This window comes from Diceros bicornis, chromosome 4 (assembly GCF_020826845.1).
Source record: "Diceros bicornis minor isolate mBicDic1 chromosome 4, mDicBic1.mat.cur, whole genome shotgun sequence".
In the NCBI taxonomy this organism is placed as follows: Eukaryota; Metazoa; Chordata; class Mammalia; order Perissodactyla; family Rhinocerotidae; genus Diceros; species Diceros bicornis.
The window spans coordinates 15,315,060-15,330,197 of NC_080743.1; the positions used below are offsets into that span (position 1 = coordinate 15,315,060).

The 15,138-nt window shown below is 36.0% G+C and overlaps 1 protein-coding gene across 11 annotated transcripts in view; it reads right to left on the bottom strand.

Annotated features, from left to right (window-relative positions):
* The window catches only part of FUBP1 (far upstream element binding protein 1), a 35,151-nt gene that overhangs the window by 15,789 nt on the left and 4,224 nt on the right, over positions 1-15,138 (bottom strand). For 3 of the 11 annotated variants that reach the window (XM_058538351.1, XM_058538346.1, XM_058538343.1), the window contains exons 2-17: positions 12,188-12,278; positions 10,808-10,870; positions 9,947-9,985; positions 9,415-9,454; positions 8,853-8,902; positions 8,693-8,764; positions 8,508-8,565; positions 5,972-6,134; positions 5,784-5,882; positions 5,557-5,658; positions 5,198-5,300; positions 4,990-5,090; positions 4,468-4,609; positions 3,631-3,791; positions 897-1,048; positions 729-808 (exon numbers count right to left, since the gene is read on the bottom strand). In XM_058538351.1, the coding sequence (XP_058394334.1) occupies positions 729-808; positions 897-1,048; positions 3,631-3,791; positions 4,468-4,609; positions 4,990-5,090; positions 5,198-5,300; positions 5,557-5,658; positions 5,784-5,882; positions 5,972-6,134; positions 8,508-8,565; positions 8,693-8,764; positions 8,853-8,902; positions 9,415-9,454; positions 9,947-9,985; positions 10,808-10,870; positions 12,188-12,278 (1,516 nt within the window). Of the gene's footprint in view, positions 1-728; positions 809-896; positions 1,049-3,630; positions 3,792-4,467; positions 4,610-4,989; positions 5,091-5,197; positions 5,301-5,556; positions 5,659-5,783; positions 5,883-5,971; positions 6,135-8,507; positions 8,566-8,692; positions 8,765-8,852; positions 8,906-9,414; positions 9,455-9,946; positions 9,986-10,807; positions 10,871-12,187; positions 12,279-15,138 lie in introns of all 11 variants that reach the window. The other 8 variants (XM_058538344.1, XM_058538345.1, XM_058538341.1 and 5 more) reach the window with 3 other exon arrangements.

Genomic DNA, 15,138 nt, shown 5'->3' on the forward strand with positions numbered 1-15,138 from the left:
CTACTCCAGTGAAAGAGGCCTGAAAGGTAGGTAGTCGGTGAGAAAGAAGGATCATAAATAAATGTTAATTGGTTTTGATGAATGCCCCTTTGACCATGACGGAAAGAAAACTACAGGGTGGGAGAAGATGCAAGAATAGAATAGAATGTAATATATATAAAATCTAGATCTGAACAGAGAAAATATTTAACTAAATGTATTTTAGAGTTCTAACATGCAGATATTAAATACAGGCCTGATTTTTACCAATATGTGAAGCTACCATATTAGGAATACTGAAAGAGACAACGTATCTTATTTGAGATACTTGGGAGTTTAATGCCCAAGTATTAAACACTCCATTAGACTCATATAATTTTACAAATAAATGTACACTAACCATTCTTTCATGGATAATATCACAATTAACACTACACATTTGACGGCACTGGTATCTAAAACCTAAGACATTGTACTTCTTCCAATAGCTTTTGGCTTTTAGCACTCTGCTGTATCACTTCAAAAGCAGAGAAAGCCAAATGCAGGTAGAAAAAACTTCCATGAAAACAAACCATATTCACACCAGCCTTATACATTGTGGTAGAACTAGAACCTAACACTCCTGCCGAAGGAGTAAAACAAGTGCAGAAAACGCACACAATGTAGAATCAACACTAGAAAATTTAAGAATATAACAGGAGTGGCAAACAAACAATACAGATTACACACAAATGATAAGCATCTTTTACCTGGATCAGGAGGGGCCTGTTGCTGCCAGTGTGGATATGCATTTCCCCACCCCTGGGGAGCATAAGGGGCTGGAGGACCACTGAAAAGATAGAAATCAATATAAAAATACAATTTACCAAAAGCTAGAATTCTGGGGGGAAAAGCCCAGAACCAAACCCTATACTTACTGAGGAGCAGGGCCAGGTGGTCCTGGGTTATAAGGTGCAGGGTTGTATGGTCCCATTGGAGTTCCAGGCCCTGGAGGCCCCGGAGGCCCATGGGGGCCTGGGACACCATGGGGCCCATGGGGTACAGGCGGCCCTAAAGGATTTACTGGGCCCTGCAAAAAAGCAGAAAGACATACAAAAATCAGAAAAGGCCAAATAACCTTCCATTTCTACCCTTTTATACAGCCACAGCAATAAATATTAGATTTTCCTTTCATTTCCTTATTCATGTTATAAAACTATCTCAACTCTACCATATTAATGAGACAAGTAAAATTCATTAAAATCAATAACATTAGCAAAGAATTGAACCATTTCCTTTACCTTCTATTCTTTTCAGACTATTATCCCTTTTCCACTATTTCCCTTTCCTTTTACAATTCTTACTTTTACTATTCCTTTATCATCTTAATCATCTAAGTTTATCAAATATCAAGTCCTTATCTCTAGCTCTTCTCTCTCCACACCTACTCTGAGTCTACTCTCCTAACATTAATCAGACAACCAACTTGACAACATATTCCCCAAACTGCTTAGGGCTTACATTGTGAACTTCCTAGTGAATACTTCACCAATAACGTAACAACTAGTTATCACTGAACAAATAAGGTCCTCCTCACAACCTTTCTGTCACTGAACCTCAATTAGATCCATAATTTAAATTAATTTCCTCCTTTGCTCTTATCATAATTTGCTAAATACCATGAAAATTTCCTTTATAGTTGATTTAACAAATCAGATTATTTCATATCCATATCATGCCACATCATAATAAATAATGTTTAATTGATTTTTCCTTTTAGAATCCAACTTGTTAAGGACCAACAGATTTAACTAAACACGCATCTAAAACACACCTTTCATGCAGTTAACACTGACCATGTGATATTTTGGACAAAAATGCTTAAACTACATTTGGTTGTCATTTTTCTTACTACAAAATAATAAAGCTAAACTTCATGACTTTCAAAGTCCCTTTTATTAACTTGTCAGTTTAAGTCTCCAATTGCTATCGTTATCCCTCACTTCTATTATCCATATTATCCTTTCCAAATAGTAAAAAAGAATTACTAAAAAGTAGCAACGTTTTTAGAGGAGTATGTGCCCAACACTCTTTTAAGTGATACACACACAGACAACAATCCTTTAATCCCTACAACCCTATAAAGTAGGTACTATCATTCTCATTTTCAGAGGAAGAAACTGAAGTAGAAGAGTATAAATAACTTCCCCCAATGTCACAGTCAGTAAATGATTCAGAGTACTTTGAACCCAAATAGCCTGACTCCAGAGTCCACGCTCTTTACCACTATACTAAACTGCCTATACTAAACAACCTATCTTGTTTGCCCATCAATCCAAAAGAAATCCTGATCCATGTGTGCTAAGGATAGTAAAATCCAAAACCAAGACATGCAATTCATTTTTCCAGCATCAATCTCTGCCATTATTGAGTCCACAGTTATTTTCTTCATCTTTCTGAACAATTACACTTATTGTCAATACCACAAAACTTAACAATGTTCATGTATGTTTTCATAAGATATTCTTTTTTTGCTGAGGAAGATTCGCTCCAAGCTAACATGTATTGCCAATCCTCCTCTTTTTGGTCGAAGACGATTTGCCCTGAGCTAGCACCTGTGCCAATCTTCGTCTATTTTGTATGTGGGTCTCCGCCACAGCATGGCCACCAACAAGTAGTGTAGGTCCACGCCTGGGAACTGAACCTGGTCCGCCAAAGAAGAGCGCACCAACCTTAACCATACTAGGCCATGGGGCCGGCCCCCATAAGATATCCTTTAAGTGTCTTTTGTACATCTATTTTTTGTCTTCTCAAGCAGACACAAACAGTGTCAACCTTCGTTTACACCCCATTTGCACCATGGGAAACATCAAGGAGAATTTTCCTAAGAAATTCTAATTTAAGATGCCTTCTCACACTGTACATTAATTCTTCATAGTCAAAGAATACAGGAAAGCACTATTTGCCTCATTTACAAGAAAGCACAGTCAAGACTCTTCATACATTTTTGAATTACCACCAGCAAACTTTTCTAGAGGAAAAATTTCCCAATTTGGCTGTGCATCAGAATCACCTAGAATACCTTTTAAAATTAGATGCTGGGTCCTATTCCAGACATTCTGAATCAGAACTGTGTGTGTTACGCATAGAGATGAAAAGTACCCAAGTAGTCTACATTTTAAAACTCCCCAGATGATTGTCAGTCAGTCTAAGAATAAGGATTTGTAAGTTTCTACTTTAAAGGGAATGCATCTGATTCATTGTTGCTTCATCACCGTTGGATATAGTAAGCTCTTAATAAATACTAAATTCTTGTTAACGTTGGATATAGTAAGCTCTTAATAAATACTAAATTCTTGTTAACTATCTCCTTCAAGTATGTTCCACAACCCTCTACCAACCCTCACGTCATATCTGCAAGTAATGCTATCTTCTCTTATTTACCCACACCTAAACATAAGGTTCTAAACATCTGTAACTATGTATTCAACTGGGTTACCTTTCTTGCTGGAAATCTTTTCTATGTTGTATATATCTATTATGCAACGATACCTGTAATTTTAGACTAGAAATGAACATTTTTCTGTATAGCATGTATAGGAACATGTGAATTAACGTCTTACTTAACTAACAGGGTTTATGCTACAAATTGAAAGTTTAAAGCATACTCACACCAATCTTTTCTTCTATGAGTTGCCGAGCATAGTCTATTTGCTGTGGAGTGCCACGAATCGTAAATAACTTCATATTAGGATCTGCATTAGGTGGAGGATTTCTCTGAAGTTCTATTCTTGCACCAGACTGTTGGCTTATGCTTTTTATGGTTTCACCTCCTAAAATCAAAACACAGTAATTTCTCTAAAGATTCAAAGGATACCAGAGGAGGTATTCAAAAGGAAATAGTCACAATTAAATGGGCCATTAAGAAAACAGTTTTGACCAGTATTCTATCTGCCAAAATTCTATTAGGATTTTCCATTTATTCTACACTTTAAATTATATAAAGAACTTCATGCTTCTTTTAAAATACATTTAAAGTTTTAAGACAACTTAGTATGTCTGTATTCAACATTAAAACAAATTATAAACATATCAAAATATTTGGTTCAAATAAATTGCTTTTATAATAATGTAAATATACACTAACACACATAAAAAATTCAAAAATTTAAAAACACATGAGGCAGGAAAAAGCAAAATAAACAAAAAAAAAACCAAACCACTTTTTGGGTCAAAAGAAGTTTCTGACACTAATAATTAAACTGTTGGTCTCCTTCTCTAGAAGCCAATGTGACTCAAATTCCATTCTTTTTATTTATTTATAAGGTCCTTTATGTATGTTTTAGCTGTTACATATCAACATTAAGAACGCTTTTCTACTAAAATATAGCCAAGGAAAAATCATTGCTACTTGTTTACAATAGCAACAGAAATAGTGTCCAGAAAAATTAGGTAATGTGTTAAAATTTTAATCACACATTAAAACATTAAGAGTTTAAAACACATCACCTTTTCCTATTATTAATCCAGTTTTCCCAGTTGGTACAATGAAATTAAATTCCTGTAGTCCACCAGGTGGTCCCATGTTCCAATTGCCTTGACCTCTACCTCTTCCTCGACCACCAGGTCCAGGCCCCCCAGGATTACCGGCCTAACGAGGATAAAGACAAGAAGGAAACAAAGTCAGCATAGAAATAAACTCTTCTTCCCATGATAAAATTATTACATGTCTATTTTCCTCAACTTTCATTCTCCTAAACCAGAAATTCAGAGAAGCTGGGAAATGACTCGGCCCAAATAATCAGCAAGTAATAATCACCATTTATTCTTTTTATACTGGGGTGAAAAAGGTAGCACACATATGGAGCTGCCTTCCTGCTCCAAGATGTCTACCTCAAAGCAATTTAAACTTTCTAGCTATTAATAAAGTATTGTCAAACAGATCCTAATATAAAAATAAAGGGGAGGGACACTTTCAGATCTGATGAAACAAAGTGTTTTTGAAATGAAAATATTAATGTTCTATCAAACCTGAACACTTCGAAGAAGGTCTGTAATAATTTCTGCAGCATGTTGACATCGGTCTGGAGGTCCTGTTATTTGTGCTATTCTATCAGGTGTTGTTCCATCATCTTCAAAACAAAGAAAGAATCAAATTGGATTAATTAGCATTAAATGTGCGAGTGTCAAAAGTGATTCTACCAACACAACACTTAGAAAATTAAATATATGTATTCACCTGGTTTAAATTGAATTCGAACACCAGCATCATTCTGTATTTTTTTAATCATCTCTCCATTTCTTCCTATTACAATGCCAACAGCAAATCTTGGAATGGGGACCTTATGCAGAGAAGACCAAGTATTAAGAAAGCCATTTCCTCAAAATTAATCTGCCTCAAATCATAAAAATATACACAGCACTATGTTTATATCAAACAGGGTAACAAGATACAAAATATACACTGTGTATTCTAAGGTAGAAAGTGGGGGAAAAGAGGATACAATGTTAGAGAAGGCTATGTAATACAAAACAGGAAAAACACTATTATACTTATGGATTAGCACACAATCATTTCTGAATGGGTATTTTACTTACATCTATTCCTTCATTTCCTCCTATTCTTGACCCATACTCATTTCGAACTTCTCTGAAACCACCTTGATCACGAATTAACTCTAACACCATTTCCTTGGCTTGCTGAAGTAGAAAAAATTACCCAATTTAGAAAGCATGTCTCAAAACATTGTAATAATTCAAGCATGTTATGTCCATTCTGTCATCCACCCCAAATCCTTCCTTATAAAATATAAACTTAAGTTTACTTGAACTTTGTATGGGTCTCCTGTAATCCTAAGAGGTTTGTCAGCACCAGTGTTCTGAGGTCCATCTTGAATCATAACCATTTTAACTCCAGCCCGCTCCTGTTAATCAAATGTATTAACAAAAGCTGAATGGAAGGAAGCTGGCTTCAAAACAAATGAAAAGTAATCATTTCACAAACATGTAATACCTGAAGTTGTTTAATAGTCTCTCCTCCCTTTCCAATAACTAATCCTGCCTTGCTAGCCGGAATCATGATTTCTTGAACTGCATTTCCTGGTCCATCACCATGATGGAAGCCAGGGGCAGGTCTTCCCTTTTCAACAATCTGGTCCAGTAACCGTTTTGCTGATCTGTTAACAAATAAATAATAAGTTGTAGCATATCCAAAAGCTTATCCAAATAGAGAAATATAAAATAAAATAATCAGGTACTCTTCCCATCCCAATTCAGGTTTAGGTGATTAAAGCTAAATTTTAACAATTTTAGTTAAAAGAAAGTGCCATCTGGGTCAAAGTTGTAAACCATACAATAAATTTTCCAGGTATAAAATTTTCAATAATTTTGAGAATAGCCCAAAATTTCAAAGAAGTACCATTCTACTTCTAAAGTTATCTCAGAATTAAGCTGATTCCTCCAAGAACTAAATGATGTATTTACATTTTTAAACCATCACTTTGGTCACTCACATGTTAAAATTTATTCATTCAACAAATACTTAAGAAATGTCAATGATATGCCAGGTAATGGGGTTACACACTGAACAAAACAGACAGGCTTCTTGCTGGCATGGCTTAACTTCATTAAATAAGTAAAAATAGCATGAAATAAATAACATGTCATTTTGTAAAGCGGTACAAAGAAAAAGCAGGATAAAGAGGACAGAATGGGTGTATGGGTGTGAAGCGATGCTATTTTATGCAAAATAGATATGGGAGACCTTACTGATAAGGAGCGGACTCAAATGAGAAGCACGCTTGGTGTGCTAAAAGAACAGGAAAGAGGCCAGACCTGCCCGGTGGTGCAGTGTTCAAGTTTCGGCCTGGGGTTCATGGCTTTGGATCCTGGATGTGGACCTACACACTGCTCATCAAAACATGCTATGGTGGCGTCCCATATACAAAATAGAGGAAGACTGGTTAATTTGAAGTTGGAAGACAGATGTTAGCTCAGCAACAATCTTCCTCAAGCAAAAAGAGGAGGATTGGCAACAGGTGTTAGCTCAGGGACACTCCTCCTCACCAAAAAAAAAAAGAGAGAACAGGAAAGAGGCTAAATAGGGCTAGAGTAAAGTGAGTTGGGAGAAGAATGGTAAAAAATGAAGGTAAGCCAGGCCATGATAAAGACACTGACTTTTACTCAAATGGGGACGCATCAGAGGATTTTGAGCAAAGTAGTGATATGAATTGATTCATATTTTAAAAGGAACACTATGTCTATACTATTACAAGAATAGACTACTGTTGGACAAAGCTAAAATGAATGGAGACATGTTGCAATAATATAGGCAAATGGCGTCACAGAAAAGGCAATGAGTTAGAAGGTGGCAAGAGGAGGCTGGGTTCCAAATAAATTACACAGAAAAAATGACCAAGAGTTGCTTATGGATAAATGAAGCATAAGAGAAAGATAAAATATTAAAACAGAATTTCCATACACTGAGATGAGATGAATAAGATGAGTAAAAGCAAATGCAGGTTAGGAATGGGGTGGACAACGATTCTGTTTGAGATGTCTAATAGATATTCAAGCAGAAATACTGAGTAAGCAGTTGGGTATGGGCCTGGAATTTAGGGAAAGAGATCAAGGCTGAAGATAATTTACGAGTATATAAAATTTACGGTATACAAAGCTATATATTAAATGAGAGTAAACTAATCATTTAAGGAGTATGTGTAGATATATTATAGGAGCCCTGATTTTTGTGGCACTTTTATGTTGAGAGGCGAGGAAGATAAGGCAGGACAACCAAGAAAGACTGAGAAGAGCAGCAAGGGAGGTGAGTACCTTTAGGTGAGTGGTCCACTTTGTCAAACAACGCTAACAGGCTAAATGATGTGGAGGCCGTTTGTGATTTTGAAAGAAAGAGCAATTTCAATGGACCAGTGGCAATAAAAGCCTAACTGGTAGGAGTTCAAGACAAAATGAAAACATAGGCAGATGATACAGCAAGCAGAGGTACTTCTTTTAAGGAGTTTTGTGGTAAAAGAGCAGAGAAATAGAAATGTGGGGTTCAGGGATGGTTTTTGTTAAGATGGAGGGATTTTTAAACATGTTTGTATACTGTCAGAAATTATCTAGGGGCCAGCCCTGCGGCTTGGCAGTTAAGTGCGTGCGCTCCGCTACTGGCGGCCCAGGTTCAGATCCCGGGCGTGCACTGATGCACTGCTCATCTGGCCATGCTGAGGCCACGTCCCACATACAGCAACTAGAGGGATGTGCAACTATGACATACAACTATCTACTGGGGCTTTGGGGGAAAAAAAGGAGGAGGATTGGCAATAGATGTTAGCTCAGGGCCAGTCTTCCTCAGCAAAAAGAGGAGGATTGGCATGGATGTCAGCTCAGGGCTGATCTTCCTCACAAAAAAAAAAAAAAAGAAAGAAAAGAAATCATCTAGAAAAGGGGAAAATGAACAGTGCAGGAGAAAGTTGGTTCAATCGCAGGAGCAATGTTCTTCAACAGGAAGGAGGAAGTGGCCTTAGGCATATGCTTTTCATACTTACTGGACAGATTCAGGTGTTCCAGTTAACATACAAGACCTTTCTGGAAGGCCACCACTGTCTACAATTAAAAACAAAAAAAGGAAATTTTAGGCCAAGAAAAGATTAACAGTTAGCATCATTTTCACCAGCAACTTAAAAAATTATTAGTTTTCTAGTCACTTTGAAAGTAACGAGAATAACATTACCAGGAGCTATCTGTATTTTGCATCCAGATTCCTGCTGTATGCGTGAGATCTGTTCTCCTCCTCTGCCAATTACTAGTAAGAAAAAAGAAAATTATTTGCTGAAAAATCATAAACTATGTCTTGACTATGTTTTCAAAGCTTTAAAAATTATGTTACTTACTAAATCCAACCATTCCATCTGGAACTTTGTATTCTTCTGTCATTACGGACCTGCTAAGAAATAACAGAAACTAACATTTTCCTTCAAAAAAGATAATGTTTACATATAAAAGGTAATCTACTAATAAAAATGGCAATCTAATAGCTCCTATTAGCTTAAACTAGGTTTCCAGGCACATATTCATAGCCAAAATACAGCTTGAGTTGTTCAAGCCAGAATCTTAATTAAGGTGACACACATCAAGTGAGGAGGGGATGGTGGATGGAATGGTCTGAAGGCATGAACTGCAAAGGAGTTAGGCTGGACGGAGTTCAGGGAATGTCATCTTAACAGTTATTTTAATTCACCTTAGTTCTAAAATGTGGCTAACTCCACCCATCCTTCCAAATTATAAAGGTATCTCACTCAAAAACAAAAATGATCATTCTATACCACCTTCTTAAGGGAAACAAATTATATATACAAAAAGATACGCAGATAAATATACATTAACTTGGTTGTGTTTCTACATACAGTTCAACTAAAACTCGCAAAGTACTCTTTGAAAAGCATTTGACTATACCTTTGCTGCTGATGCATCGGTGGTAACTGTGTTCCAAAAGCTACCAAAAAATTAAACGAAAACTTTAAATTTAAGTTCACATATATTTAACAATACAATCATATCAAGCAATTCTAAAATCTTTCCCTGATATACAGACAACACCTTGAAGAGAGTAAAATTTTCTGCAGAATAGTGAAATCAACATTGACAGTGAGTGAGGAAGTCAGCGAAAGGGCAGACATTATTAGCAGTAGCATAGGAAAAAAACATCCTTTTTCAAGTGGTACAAGCACAGATCAAGAAATGGAGTTATCAAATAAACCGAATACATAAAATACTTTAGCAACCAAATCTTATTAATATACACCTGGCCATAATTAAGTGGGAGATTATAAAGACAGGAGGTACATATTTACAAAGAAATTCATTCTAAAAGAATATTCATGGCCTTCAACTAACTTCAAAGATACCCATCAAAAGATAAGAACAAAATCCTAATATCAAAATCCAGTTACTTTAGCTTTTAACCCAATTTAAAACAAATACTTACAGTCATTCTGAGGAGCAACTTTCTTAGCATCTGGTTGATCTGCAAAATTAAGAGCCTTTTAATTTTTTGCCAATAAGTACAAATAGTAGACTTAGCTCCCCCATGCCCAAGCCAGAATAAATATCAATATAAACATTTATTGAAATAGCTGAGGGTATGGTTTGTCATTTGAACCAAAAGCGCCAAAACTCAGCCCAAGATTTTAGTAATCGAAAGAAGAAAAATTACATTTCTTTCATTGTCTTCATGTTTAAACAATGCACAGACATTTAAAAAAGATTGGTTTTGACTGTATCAAATCACTGACCTTGATGTAATGTTAAGCACTTTAGAATGATACAAGACAAAGTATTTAGGTCCATTACTAGCAAAATATCACATGCTAAATAAAGGCTAATGATGCTTCCCACTGTAGGAACTGAAGATTTGAAGGAAAAAAACCTATCAAAATGTGAAAATTTGACATATCAAAAGTTGAGTGTATCTGACAGTGACCACAAAGCTATGCAAAATAAATAAATAAATAAAAACCACATTACAAGGCAATCTCAATCTAAACTGTTCTATTGTTCCCAACCAAACATTTCACAGCATAAACTTCAGCAGAAAAACTCAAAACAACTACATGTCTTCATCTACATCCTTTACACAGATGAATACAATGCATACCTTAGAAAAGACAACCTACAGCTGAAAGTACTACATTCTCCTCCCCCCTTCAAACTTAAATGAGTAAATAACAGAATGTTGTGCAGCAAAAAATCAGACACATAATCCAAGAAATACTTGTGTCCATTTAAGAGTCCACTGGTTTATTTCACGTTTACATACTAAACACAGGTAATAAATAAAAATTCCTGCCTTTAAAAGGAGAGGGCATTCCCTCCCAGTGTGTTGTACTGCTCGGACTTGTCCAAGAGCCATCTACACATAAAATAAAAAGAATACATTACATACAACATCTGAAGCATCATTAGCTCATTTTTTGTATATTAAAACCTCACTGTAAATGTGAAAGACACTTATATAAAAGGAAACCAAGTACTCCTGGTCAAAAGCTACAAATACATTCTATAGGCTCATTCAGAATCCTCTTTAAAAAAAATAAAATAAAAAGGCAAAAAGAAAATGTATCAAAATTCATACATCAAATCTAAAACAAAAAATATGTGCACACTTCTAAGTTCAGAAGCTTCAACAGTTACGTTTTTAAAAAAATACAAGGCACTGTAAATCTACTATTTTAAACCACATTTTAAGTTAAACCTGAAACACAAAACAAGGTACTAAAACAAATGAAAGAGTAACATAAAAGAAATGGTATAACCTGCAACACACCAGCAAATGATAGCAACTTCAACCTTTATTTATTTATTTATTTTTGTGAGGAAGATCAGCCCTGAGCTAACATCCATGCCAATCTTCCTCTTTTTTGCTGAGGAAGACTGGCCCTGAGCTAAGATCTGTGCCCATCTTCCTCTACTTTATGTGGGACCCCGCCACAGCATGGCCTGACAAGCGGTGCGTCGGTGTGTGCCCAGGATCCAAACCCAGGCCGCCAGTGGCGGAGCATGCACACTTAACTGCTACCCCATGGGGCTGGCTCTTTTTTCGTTTTGTTTTGTTTTGTTTAATTTTTATTTATTTATTTTTTTGTGAGGAAGATCAGCCCTGAGCTAACATCCGTGCCCATCTTCCTCTACTTTACGTGGGATGCCGCCACAGTGTGGCCTGACAAGCAGTGTGTTGGTGCGCACCCAAGATCCGAACCTGGGCCGCCAGCAGCGGAGCACTCGCACTAAACCGCTACGCCATGGGGCCGGCCCCACAACTTCAACCTTTAAAGCGAAATTTGAAATAGCAAAATAACGAAAATACAGCATATAAAGATTAATTCATGTATGATGAGGAAAAACCAGTGAAATGTCTCCTAAACATTTTAAACTTTTGTTTTTTTCAGTATTTTAACAAGTCGTCTGTGCAAACTGTCAATCTGGCACTATCCTAAAAGAGGGAAAATGATGTTTTCTAATAAGACAAAACTGGATGGTTGACTCAAATTTTACTTACCTGTCTAGGTCTCTTTTTTCCCCTTTCCTTTTGAAGCCAATATAAACCTTACAATTTTAGGAAACTTATGATAAAAGTAATGTTTCAATAAAAGAACATTTGAAAAATAATGAAAATCACTTCAACTAAACTCTGTGTAAAACAATTAAAATACTTATTGTTATAACTTACCTCCATCTTCCAAAGGTCTTTTTTGTCCCCCATAACCATAGTCATTTGAATTCAGTGATGTACCAGCATCACCTCCAATTTTTGCTGCAATCTTAAAAAACAAAACACACCATCATTAAGGATAGCATCATAACTACTATACATTAGTCAGTACTAAACTTCTTCATATATTGCCTAATACGCATATATGCTAAATATCTATCACATAAGAAAACTAACTTCAGGGGCCGGCCCTGTAGCTTAGCGGTTAAGTGCACGCACTCTGCTACTGGCGGCCCGGGTTCGGATCTGGGCGCGCACCGACGCACCGCTTCTCTGCCCATGCTGAGGCCGTGTCCCACGTACAGCAACTAGAAGGATGTGCAACTACGACATGCAACTATCTACTGGGGCTTTGGGGGAACAAAAAAGGAGGAGGATTGGCAATAGATGTTAGCTCAGAGCCGGTCTTCCTCAGCAAAAAGAGGAGGATTAGCATGGATGTTAGCTCAGGGCTGATCTTCCTCACAAAAAATAAAAATAAATAAATAAATAAATAAAAAACATTTCCTTAAAAAAAAAAAAGAAAACTTCATAGAAAGATAAATTACAATTATGGCTCAATTATTACTATCATTAATAACGTCATAGAATTAACAAATAATCATCATTTGGAATTAAGCTTCTGATATATATCTCTATAAAAACAATCAGGAAGTAATCAATTAGGAATCTTGAGAAGACTGACCAAACTTCTTTGAGGAAAATTTGGATCCTAATTCTATCTTCTCCACCGCTTTCTCCCATGACTCTTCAACAGATGTGTGTGGCCATGGAGATGTGAACACCTTGTGGGACAGACTCTAAGGTTATACTGTCTAATAAGGTAGACACTAATTACACGTGGTTACTGAGTACCTGAAACGTGGCTAGTGCAAGTTGAGATGTACTTTAAGCGTAAAATACACACTGGAAATTGAAAACTTGGAATATAAAGAACGTAAAACATCTCAAAGAGTTTTATATTGAACACATGGTGAAATGATAATATTTTGGATATGTTGGGTTAAATAAAATATGGGACTTGAATTATATTTCTATTGGACAATCTTGTTCTAAGGAAACATGGGGCAGGAGGGGGAAGTCTGGGAAATCGTACCTCTAAGAATGCCTCAGCTTTAGAACCAAGAATCATTTCATTCTTAAAAACTTTTAACTTTTAGAGTGGGGCACATAATTGCTTGCAGGTGACTAAACAAACATCATGTTAAGAAATACCAGTCTCAAGCCCCAAGTAGGGCACAACCAACGGACATTTACTGCATTTTTCTACGAAAAGAGGAAATGGAATATTACCAAGTACCAGCAATAGGCCAAACTCCACACTATAATAAATATTTTATACTTCTTTTGTCACTGAATCATAACAACCCTATAAGGTAGAGAGCACTTAGTGAGATAGAGATCCATTCTACAGTTGAAAAAAATCTCAAGAGGTAACTTAGCTAAGGTTATACAGTAAGTCAATGGTGGAGATGTCCCAATTTCTACACAGCTCCAGGCTAATTACTACAAGGGGTAATCACTGAAGATGGGTGATGGGGTCATTAGAGTTCATTACATTATTCTTTCAATTTTGAGTTATGTTTGAAATTTTCCATGATAAAAAATTAAACTAAAAATCAAAATTTGGTGACTGGAATTCCCCCAAAGAGATCCTGATAAAGAACGAAACCAACCACCTCAAGCTTCATTATAATTAGGAAACTGGAGAGGGTAAGAGTATATTCAATGACTTGATTCTTAAATTCAATATTATCACTTAAGTCCAATTTCTATATCACTTCTCATAAGCCAACTGTACTTCCCAGGGTTCCTAGATTGCCCTTTTCCTCATCTGTAAATGCAAACACCTACCACAAAGCATATCAGGATTAAGTACAAAAATGCTTGACATACAAAGCTCTAAATTTTATTTTCCTGACTCTCCACAGCTTTGGTCAATCTAACCTTCCTTAATCATCTTTCATTTTCTCAAAAGCCTGTTCCTGTCTTTGAGCATCTAACAAAAATCTTATTCCTTTTATGAAAGTTTTCCTCATCACACCTGGAAACAACTGCTTTTCCACCCTTAAGTTTTAAAGTACTTAGCATTTGAATTGTTCCTTAGAAACTTAAATACACTGCCAGGTACTGATGTTAGAAGGAAAATATTTCAAGCCAGAGAAAATAGTACTACTAATGAAAGGAAAATGGTTTAGGTTGTGAATACCTTCTGCAGTTAGCTTTTATAAATGCTCTATGAGTTCAGAGAGCAGCACTCCTTGAACTCCAAGGAACTTTTGCATAAAAATACTTACTTATACATCCCTACTCATTGAATAATTCTAAAACTATTCAAACTAAAATGAAAGTTGATACTTAATTCACTCAAAAGAACCAGTTAACAACTGAAAAATTCAGAACCAATACAAAGGCATTAGAGGAAAGCTTTCAGTAAGAATACTAACACAGATTTGATCAATTCTCCAAGATCAAAAGAAAATATACACTTCCTAAGTCACGACAAGAAGGATTAATTGAAGAGAAATAGTAATTCCTAAAATCTAACCTCCAACTATATAAAATTTTTATCAGACTAGTAGAATTTAGTGTAGGCAATTTCTTTGATTTTAATTTACAATAATAATTCAAGCTTTCCATTTTGACCTTGGTCTACTTCTCAAATGAGTATTTTTCATGCTTTCATCGTTTTAGCATTTTTCACCTTTCTTCACTGACTATTCCTAGAACCCAAGAAATCTGGAGTTGAAAGGAAATTTAAGACATTAATTAGTCATACCATCTGATTTTAGAGATTAAAAGAGGAAAAAAAAAAAAAAAAAAAAAGGGCTGGGGGCCAGCCCGGTGGTGCAAGTGGTTAAGTGCTCCACTGCAGCAGCCCAGGGTTCGCTGGTTCAGATCCTGGGCGT